The sequence below is a fragment of the Lactuca serriola genome, chromosome 6 (genome assembly GCF_051521515.1).
Source record: "Lactuca serriola cultivar US96UC23 chromosome 6, Lser_US96UC23_V15, whole genome shotgun sequence".
In the NCBI taxonomy this organism is placed as follows: Eukaryota; Viridiplantae; Streptophyta; class Magnoliopsida; order Asterales; family Asteraceae; genus Lactuca; species Lactuca serriola.
In genome coordinates, this window is record NC_136413.1 from 197,106,442 (window position 1) to 197,117,671 (window position 11,230).

General features: G+C 35.7%; 1 protein-coding gene across 1 annotated transcript; it reads left to right on the top strand.

Moving 5' to 3' along the window:
* Positions 1-5,078: 5,078 nt before the first annotated feature.
* Positions 5,079-8,743, top strand: LOC145059391 (GDSL esterase/lipase At4g16230-like). Its single transcript, XM_079007246.1, has 5 exons — positions 5,079-5,535; positions 5,635-5,765; positions 7,198-7,443; positions 7,806-8,061; positions 8,440-8,743. The coding sequence occupies exons 1-5, from the start codon at positions 5,262-5,264 to the stop codon at positions 8,661-8,663; spliced, it is 1,131 nt and encodes a 376-aa protein (XP_078863372.1). The 5' UTR covers positions 5,079-5,261; the 3' UTR covers positions 8,664-8,743.
* The last annotated feature ends 2,487 nt before the right edge of the window (positions 8,744-11,230 follow it).

Here is an 11,230-nt window from a genome sequence, read left to right on the forward strand (position 1 = left end):
GGGAAGGCTGTGGGATCTAGTGGTCTTTCATTTGGAGCTTCTGTTGGAAGGTAAAAGTCATCACCTTGCTCATCATGTTATTTACATCTTGTTAATGAGGAACTTTTTGGGCTTTTTCCATATTTCCTTGAGATTTTGTGTGGCTTGTGCTTGCTAAGCATTATGGCATCAGATCTGGACCTTCTGAGGTCCTTAGAGTCCAAAGGTCCTAGCTTTATTCAGCCATAGTAGGGCTTTTGTGTGTAAAACCCTAAATAGATCATGTTTTGGCATTTCAAGCCCTAAGTGCCATGCATGGACGTAAAGCTTGTTGCTTTACATGATTATCGAGCCTTGGAAGGTTGGATCTAGAGTTTGGGATGGTTTTCTGCCTTGAAATCGTCTGAATGGAAAAAGGGTTTGATAGGACTCAACGATTCGGCTAGGGTTTTCCCTGAGGAGTCTGGATATGGGTAACTTGACGAGTTAATGACACAACTCGATGATTTAATTTGGATATTCGCAACATTCTGAAGAAAATAAGGTGACTCGGCGAGTCATATGGTTGCACTCGGCGAGTTGGATCAACATGGACTGTTGACTCGAGTTTGACTTCTGTTGACTTTAGGGTTTGGTCAATCATGAGTTATGGAGACCATGGAGGAGTAAAATGGTCTTTTCCCAATCCAAGATTTAGAGAGGGAAAATAACTTAGTTTATTTAGAATTTGTGATTTAAGTGTTAATTAGAGATAATTATCATTGTGACTAAGCGAAGGCTAGATTCGGTGATTCGTGTTCGACGAGTACATATTTGCTTAGCTTACGTAGGAGGTGAGTCTTCTCAATATACTTATCATGAGTGGTATCTTTGTGTGACTGTAGGGTCATATCTGCTTACTTGAGTATCGTGTTATCTTGCGTCATATCTTTGTGATTTATGCTGAGTATTATATTGAGCTTGTTGAGTTAGGATCGGAGGGTCCACCCGTGTTGTGGGACTGGAGGGTCTCCACTAAGACACATTGACCAGAGGGTCTTATTGAGTTACAGCCTCGAGTGGTTAATGTGATATGGGTGGTATTTTGGGGAACTCACTAAGCTTCGTGCTTACCGTGTTATGTGTTATGTGTTTCAGGTACCTCTCAAGACCGTGGGAAGGCACCGACTTGATTGTACACACCTTTTCGCGACTATGTTAAGGATTCGGGGATTTGACTTTTATTGTGGATTTATGTTGACATTTGAGACACTTGTGGTTTTTATGAAATACATAACGACCCATTTTTACAAAGAAAATTTTTCATTTTTGATTAATCAAAACCAATTGCATAAACCATAGGTTCTCAAACATTTGTTTTCAAATCAACATTTATTACATCACTGTTTCCCTTTTTAAAACATCAGAGGGCCCAAACACCAAAAAAAGAGATAGAGTGCACGCCACGTCATGACGCCTTGCCCTTGCCCTTAGGCTCAGAAGTACCTGAAACAAATCAATAACCTATAAGCGAATGCTTAGTGAGTTTCGCAGAGCATACCACACACAATCACATATACACACAACCTGGTAGCTAATAGATCTACACACGTACCACAGAAATCAAGCAATACGATCCAGCAAAAGTGCCATGGGTTACCCGCATGGTCTTTACCTAGGACTGCCATGGGCTACCTCAATGGCCTTACATCCAATGCCATGGGCTACCCCATATGGACTTTACCTAGGAACGCCATGGGCTACCCCACATGGTCTTATATCCAATGCATCAGGCTCCCCCCGGGGTCTTCCATTCCAACATAACAACACATAGCATATCAATCCACAAATAAATAACATACACATAACATTTTCACATAATGGGCCGGCCTTGGTGCCTTAGACTCATAGGTATGATGAGAAGACTCACCTCCGTCCGATGAATACTAGTATTGTCCTCCTAGTGATCCACAGTCTCCCGAACTCTCTAAAGTAATAGCAATAGTAACACAATCAATGATAGGTCATTAATTTCCACAAGGAAGGCCCAACCTTCAAACGTACCCCTAAGGCCCAATTACCCTAATACTGCAAATGGGCCCCAAAGTCCAAGTCCAATGCCCTTAATGGGTCCCTTGGCCCAATAAGACCCCACCAATATGTCCTAGGTCCAAACGGATGAAAAGGCCTCTAACTCACTGAATCCAATCAAGCCCAACAGCCACATGAGGTCCAAAGGCACAAAGGCCCAAAAAAACTTAGGGTCCGACTGGGCTGCGTACGCTCAGCGTACCACCTTGGTACGCGCAGCGTAATGGGGTTTCAGGGACTACACATTTTTTCCATTAAGTGCTTAATGCTCGATCCATTCACGTCCAAAAGTTAGATATAAGTTTAAAAAGATGTCCTAAGGCATAAAGTTGGCAACTTTATGCCCTTGTATGCCTCAAAAACGCCCAACACCCCCATTAAGACCTTTCCAAGGTCCTTTATCCATGCATGAGACCAATACACCCATCAAGATCTCATTTTTATGTCTCTAAATGACTAAAGGACCTCAGATCTGACCGTTCCACCTCATGGAGTAGCTTATCTCATCAATTGAGGTTAAAAATCAACCAAAAAGGGACAAACTAGAAACCCTAGCTAGATCTAAAGGTTTCAATGGCAAGGTGCAAACCATGTACCTCTAAAAGCCTTGCAAGATGTCCACAATACAGATTCTTGAAGCACCAAACCGTCCCAAGCTTGTCTAGCAAATCACCTTCTTGAAAGAACTCCCAAAATGCTCACCAAAACCCTCTTCTTAAGCTCAAACACTCAATCACACTCAAACTCAGCTGAAATATACGAAATGGGGCTAAGGAGGCTGATAGGGTTTGGTCCAAGAGGTTATAAGTTGTTTAAATAAGGTCTCAAGTCCGGATTTAGGGTTTTGGTCTTCACCAGCGTACGCCCGGCGTACCCTTACGTAGCCCTGAGTATGCGAGATACCCCCGCGATTAAAATGCAAAGTACGCTAAGCGTACTCATAAGTACGCCCCGCATACTCCAAGGGACCATTTATGAAAAACTTGAAATTCTTCAAGGGTTTCCAAGCCATACCTGATTTAGAGTGTTACAACTCTCCCCCACTTGAACTAGACTTCGCCCTCGAAGTCTGCAGCCAAAAACAGTTCGGGGTAATGCTCCCGCATTTCCTCCTCCAGTTCCCACGTCCATTCGGAGCCCCTTTGGTGCTGCCACTGCACCTTTACCAACTTCACTTCCTTGTTCTGAAGGCCCTTCGTCTTCTTGTCTAAGATGGCAACCAGCCTCTCAACATAATTCAGGCCCCCCATCCACCTAAATATCATCGAGGGATATAATTGCGGACTCATAGGCAACACACTTCCGAAGGAGTTGATGTACGTTTAGGGGAGGTAAATAGGGCAACATAACCATAGTATATTTTTGGTAAATAGGGCAACATAACCACTGTTAAAACATAGTATATTTATTGCAATTTCAATGGGAGGGAAATAAAGGAGTGGATGTACGTTTAGGGGAGGTAGCTCTTTCCATAAAGGAGGGGTGTAGAGGCAGACATCACACGTCGCATAAAGGCTGGTTGGTTTGAAGTGGATGGTTGCCTCAAGAGTCTTATGTAACAGGAAGGTCCCCTTGAAACTAAAAGAGAAATTTTACAATGTAGCTATGAGGCCTACCATAATGTATGGACCCAAATGGTGATCATCCAAGAAGGGCTATAAGAGGAAGATCGAGGTAGCAGAAATTGGGATGTTATGGTGGAATTTTGGTAAAAGGATGTTTGGATAGGATCTTGAAGTAGTTATAAGGAACTCCTTGGGAGTGGAACAGATCTTTGAAAACTAAGGGGAGGGACATTTGTTGGTATGAACATGTTATGAGGAAACTATCATCAATGAGAGTTGGAGGGTTGATTCGATGGTAATTAATGGTAAGAGGAAGTGAATACGTCTTAGAAGGAAAACAATCATAATGTGAGACGTGATATGGAAGAGTTGGCTCTTTCCAAGGACATGGCCTCATACAGGGGTGGGAGGCAAAAAATCAAAGTTGCTCTATAGCATCGCTCCAATCATTGATCTTTATGGTTGATACTTGCTTCATGTTCATAGACTTATTCTTTTTGTATTATTATTCATGTATTGTTGTACTCTTATTATTAACTTACACCCTTGTTTCGTCTTTTTGCAAGTTATCAAGCTCATATGCTTCTTTATGATGTATTTGTCTTTCTGTTTAAACTAACTTACTTTTTCCATTTCTGCTCATCCATAGATTATCGTTTTGCTCATGTCATAGGTCATATTGTTACGCAGTCACTCTTTCACACGTCCAGACATGATTGTCGACATCTACCACCCCTGTTTTATTCTAATGGGATTCTTGAGGTTGGTTGTTGTTGTATAACAATGATGTGGACAACCTCCATTTTAAGCAATAATAAATGCTCAAAGCAAGACGTTCTTTAAAAAAAAAATATTACTAATTACTATCATCAGATAATGTTCAACCAACAAACCATTAAAAAAATCGATCACGACTGTGTAATAAATTAGTTAGCTGCATTCAATGTCATAGCTACCATGATATGATGCTGTCGTCTATGTTGTAAATTTATAAATTATTGTTTAATAACAATTTATAAGTCTTTAAATAATTAAATACATTTCCTTTTTTAGCTAAGTTTATAAAACATAATAGTTATTTATTTATTTATTTTTCCTCAAAATTAAGATGTTACTAAACAGGAGTTTAAAAGGAATCACGAAACTTGAGCTAGGGTGGTGGCTTTTCGTTGTAAATATGTGACATGATGCTAAAATGTGAAATTGAGTTTCCCGAAAAAAACAGAATTCATCTGAGCTATTCTTCTTGTGATGCAGATACTTTAGGTCTACAATGGAATGGGCTTGCGAAGATCTAGAATTAATTCTCACCGGTTTGATGTCCATTTAACACAGAATTTAATGCCGGTCGTATCTGTAACTCCCTACCCACTCATTTCTTTCGGTTCACATTCGATGAAACAAATCTATAAAATGGTATGTCTTTCTTTCTATTTTGTATCGTATCTCATTTAAGCCATTCACTCTTCATCTGTCTTCATTGATCATATTATATGTTCTTACATCTAAGTGTCTTGTAAAGTTCTTGTTTTTATCTTTCATTTCAAGTTTTCAACCCCCTCCCCTTACGCAGACCAAGAGTTTGATAAATGTTCGAAGTGAATCCCATCTAGTTTGTCGACTTGGGATTCTTTTGGGATTCAGCCTATGTCAACCATCAAAATCTACCATTCTTTAATAAATATGCTCCCATATGAAACTGTTAAGATTGTTTTTAGAGCTTTAACAGTCTTGCTCTGGTTAGGGACTTGCATGGCAGAAACATTATCTGCTAACTTTGTTTTTGGTGATTCTTTGGTGGAAGTAGGCAACAATAACTACATTGCATCTCTATCGAAGGCAAATTACATACCAAATGGGATCGATTTTGGGATGCCCACAGGAAGATATACAAATGGAAGAACAATAGTAGACATTCTAGGCAAGTCATTTCTCATAATCATTCTTTCCTCGTACACTTTTTGAGACTTTTTTCCCATAAAACTGAAATTACCTATTTACCCTTATGTTGCAATTTCAGGAGAGGAATTGGGTTTGAAGGATTACACTCCGCCATATCTGGCTCCAAGGACATCTGGCCCACTACTTTTGAGGGGTGTCAATTATGCATCTGGTGGTGGTGGAATTCTGAATGAAACGGGAAAGATCTTTGTAAGTGAACTTTTTTAATACTTTCGGTTTAAAGTTTTTATCGATGAAAATCGTTTTTATTACTAGCTCATTTATTGTAGTGATGTAGTCACACTCCATTTTTAGAAAGAAATGATGTTATTCCAACTTCCTTGCATAATCCCATGAACATTGCTAAAAATATGAGGAATCTTGTTAACCGAAACTACGTGGCATTATAATTTGTAACAAATATGTCATTCTAGATTGAATTTTCCAAAAAAAAATTAACTAATTAAATCTTGCAATGTTTCATGTGGGGTAGGTGGGCCATGGGTAAGTACTTATATTTCTGGATTTTGCTTTCTCATATCCAATAAAATTATGATAAGTGTTATCACTTCATATTTTTTAACTAACTCATTTAAACTATATTAAAGAATATATCAAATAAAATTAAATTGAATAGTGATACGTCATAATCTTAATGGGTAGGAATAATTATAGGTAGGAGACAATTTAATTTTTCTTAACATAAACATGGATTATGCTACAAATTTTAAGCCATGTGCTATTTAAAGAATTTGAACTGAATTACAAATTTAGTCCCAGTGTTTTGACAAAATTTATTGCTATAGTCCGATAGTTTGTTCAACTTTTCATTCTAGGTGCCATGTAACTTAATGTCCCAGCCCTTAAATCCATGAAAATGACTATTTTGTCTTTCTTCGGGCATGTTTGGCACGGAGCTTTTAAAAGCGTTTGAGAACTTCTAGCTTTTAGCTTTTGATAAAACGCTCTAGTTTAAACAAGAAGTTTCGTTTGGCAGTACGAGCGTTTAGCTTTTAGTTTTAACAAAACGCTCCGATTCTAAAAGCTACTTCATGTAGCGTTTAACAAAACGCTCCTGAGCTTTTGAAATCAATTTCCATAATTACCCTTAAAAATATATTTATATATTTATTTATTTTTAATCAATTGTCTTTTTATATAATTTTATATATTTCAAAAGCTTCCAGCTACTTTTGCCAAACATTCATATAACAAATAAAAGGTACAGCTTCCCGCTGCCAGCTACCAGCTACACGCTACTAGCTACCCGCTACCAGCTAACCGCTACCCGCTTCCAGCTAACAACTACTTTTGCCAAACACGCCCTTCATCTTCCTCTTCAATAAACTACCAAAAAAAAACATGGGGTTATAAAAAATATATACCTCCAAATCATTTCCGAAACACAAGCTTAACAATTAAAAATTTATCCCCATCTATTTTGAAATATTTTCTAACAGCCCCCTCATCTAAGTTGTTTTTAAACGCATATCTGATATTGATGAAGTATGTAGTTTTAAGAAATTGAAGACAAAAAAAATGCTCATTTTTATTTTGCATATTTGACAGAATAGATTAATTAGTCAAAAATATGGGAAAGTTTTAAATTTACAAATATATAATGGTATTATTATGTTCATAGGGTGGAAGGATCAATATGGATGCACAACTAGACAACTTTGCAAATACGAAGCAGGATATAATATCCAGAATTGGTGCTACTGCAACTCAAGAGTTGTTGAGTGGAGCTCTTTTTTCAGTAACAATTGGTTCAAATGATTTTATAAATAATTATCTCACACCCGTTGTTTCAACAATTGAGCGAAAACTGGTGTCTCCAGAAGCATTTGTGGGAACCTTAATTTCAAGATTCAGACTACAACTTATGGTAACCTCATGAAATTATTTTTATTTGCATTTATTTATTCATCTTCAAGATCTTCATTTCGATTTTGGGATTTCTTTATTGATTTAAATCCACACTCTAAAAGTTCACTTTTAATTTGTTAATTTATTTATAAAGGTTATAACAAATAGGTCTTACCTAGAAAACGTATAAATTAACATTTTTAAATATGCACGAAAATACAAATGGAAATATAATGTTGACACCTATTTATCTCAATTGAAGTAATTTCATATTCTTTGAATTTTTTGAATCTTGATTGATTTATGTCACGTGCCTTGAAACTTGCACTTTGTAATTACGAATTCATTTTTTTCTTTGGCGTTGCTATTTCTTGCATACAGAGATTATATGATTTGGGTGCTAGAAAGATTGTGATCCCTAATGTGGGCCCCATCGGATGCATTCCATATCAACGGGACATAAATCCGTCTGAAGGAAATGACTGTGTGGCTTTGGCAAATCATTTAGCTCAACTTTATAATCGGCAATTGAAAAGCTTACTTGAAGAACTTAATATTGAACTCAAAGGTTCAACATTCCTATTTGCAGATGTGTATAATATTGTTGCAGATATCATTCAGAATTTCGAATCATATGGTGAGTAAACTTTTAAAAGATTTATGTTTTTGATTTTTTAACTTGATTTTATTCCATTTGATACTTTTATGCCTTGTTTTTTTTAAATTTTCTTTGTCTGACCGATATTTAAAAAATATTTGAGAAGATGATAGTACATTTTAGTTTAGTGATGGAAGGAAAAAATAAATGAAAAAAGAAATTGTAATAAAAATGTCTTTGTCTTTACCAATTAAGTCCTATCTTTTACAAATTTGTCTTCATTTTTTTGTTCTTTCATTTTTTTCAAAAGTATCTTCAATGTTCGTTCAAATATCATTTATTCAGACAACATTTTCTGAAACCAACTTATCTCGATTGCAAAGTCAATTTGGCATTTAAATCTTCGGTTCCAAACAGGTTTTGAGAATTCAGATTATGCGTGTTGTCATGTGACCGGTCAACACGGTGGTCTAATCCCATGTGGGCCCACATCTAAAGTTTGTACCGATAGATCAAAGTATGTTTTTTGGGACCCGTATCATCCTTCGGATGCCGTCAATGCTATCATTGCCAAACGTTTAATGGATGGAGGCCTTGAAGATATATCCCCTTTTAACATTAGAGCTCTTTTTGGATCTTGAAGAAGAAAATGAATTTGGGAATTTTATGTTATTATGTATCCATATTTAGATGAATACGTGTATGAGTTAAAAGATATAGGTTTAAGTTTTGACATATCATTTTTTCAAAATTTTAATCCGTTTGGGAGACATTGCTAATCAACATTGCAAATATTAGCTCTAACATATGTGTTTTTCGTTTGATTTTAAATTATGTGAATGGGTATTATGAATTTTTGAATTCACTAAACCTAACATAATGTGTATGAAATTAATGGAGAAATACAAAACCAATGCTTTAAAATCCGGGTTGACCCGGCCAGTTCAACCAGTTGGACCGTGACCCGGGGTAGAAGGCGGGTCAATTGAAACCGGTTTTTTGTAAAAATGCGAACCGGATCGAACCGGCCGGGTTTCCCCTAAACCGCGGTTCGACCGCTTATGTTGAACCGGTTGAACCGGTTTGACCCGTTTCAATAGAGTTTGGATAGTTGGATACAAGTAGCGAACGCCAAAACAATGAGCCATTTGCGGTTTCTTCAATGTTTTTCAATGTTTAAACTTTGTGGACATCAAATTATTAGTTTTATATGTTTATGCATTATGCATGAAAGTAAAAATATATAGAAATAGAAAAAGACCATAAATCGGGTTGACCCGGCGGTTCAACCGGTTGAACTGGTTGACCCGTGAACCGGTTATCACACCGGGTCAACTAAAAACTCGGGTTTTAAAACATTATACAAAACAATGACGAGTTCGTCAAAGGTCAAACCTTACGTCCTCTTCACTATTATTTTTTTTTCTTTACATTAAATTAATAAAAAGTTGGTAAAGAAAGCCACCCCAAGACATTAATAGTCACATCCATGCCATTTTCATTCTCATTGGTACAATTAACATTAAAAGTATTAACTTTATTCATAATTCTATATACATATCCGGATAATATTATAAACAAAATTTTGCTATTGTAAACTTAAATAAAACAATAATAATGATAAAAAAAATAAGTAAAGAAACAATACACCTACTTGTTATGTCGATTGATGCCAATTATAAAATACGAAATCAACAATAACTAACATTGCTTCTCTTACAAAAATGAAGAGAAGAAAAAAAAATCTAGTAATAAAAAATTATGAGAAATAAGAATCATATTTTTAAAATCACTAAATCATAAATCAATAAAATCATAAATCCATTCTCTAAATAGGAATATATTAAATAAGTTTTCAAAGAAAAAACAAAATGACTAAAATCAGAAATTAAGAAAATAAGAAATCTATTTTTAGAATCATGAAAAACAAGGTATCAGTTTTCAGAATTAGTGAAATCATAAATTGATTTCCAGAATCACGAGTACAATAAATCAATTTTTAAAAACTAATAAAATCATAATCAAGAAAATAGACTTCATAACTCAAAATCAAAAAAATCATTTTTCATATATTAAACTATGAAAATTCATGGAAATTAGACTTCAGAAATCATAATCAAGAAATTAGACTTACTATTTGTTTGTTTGCAATAGCCAAAAATCAATCAATCAAATAGAAATTGATTTTCAAACCATCTTATATCCATATTTTGTCTTTTAATAGAATATAAAAGTTTCTAATATACCATGTACAAAACTCTAATGCACCATGGAGAAAGAGAAAAAAGGAAATGGTGGCAGAAGAGGAGAGAGAGTGTGAGGCTCATCCACAGTCGAGATAAAAAGCATGGGTTCCTCCCAAGCCAACACAATCTTCCCTCCGGTATCTAGCATCCACGCATTATGCATGCACCTCTTAAGGGGAAGTATAACACATAACAGGGACATACTCCTAAAAGAGACAGTATGGGCACCTGCCCCTAGAATTTTAATACCAAGTGCTTCTTATAATTTTGAAGGTAGATCTAGCTTTCTGGTGGTTGAGTTTAGGAGGATCTAGTAGGGGTTGATTTTCCTGATTTTGAAATCGATATGCTTCAGTTCATGAAATCGGTGTGTTTTTATTTGATTTTCTCAAATCGATATGCTTTTTTCCTGAAAATGATTAGGTGGTGACAGAATTAAGAGTCATAGGAGATGAGAATCATCGGATAAGGAGGGCATACAGGGGTTTGAAAGGATGTAGATGGTTGTTGGCATGTGAGAGATACAATGAGATGGAAAAAACTATTAGTAGTTGGCCATATTTTTTCTTAATATTAACGAATAATAAATATTAAAGGAAATTTAAAAATAAATTCATAAGGGCAATATAGTCATTTTATGTCTCATAAAGAATGAAGCATGAAAAATTAAATTAATGAGGGATGAAACGAACAAGATTAAAAAAAATGAATGATTGTCTAAATTTTTAAAAATAAAAGCTAAACATGTTCTTTTTTACACTTGAACGAGGGATGATTTGTATGAATTACTCTGATTTAAAATGCAAAATCTAATATAACTTTTCTAACCAAAAAAGCAGTTGCCACCGACTTAATCATATATTCAAAATAAAGCATATTTTTTCCATGTAAAAATGGGTGCATAAGGATGTTGTGCTCAGCCTGGAATACAATCATGAAGTTGAAAGTACCAGAAATTCCTA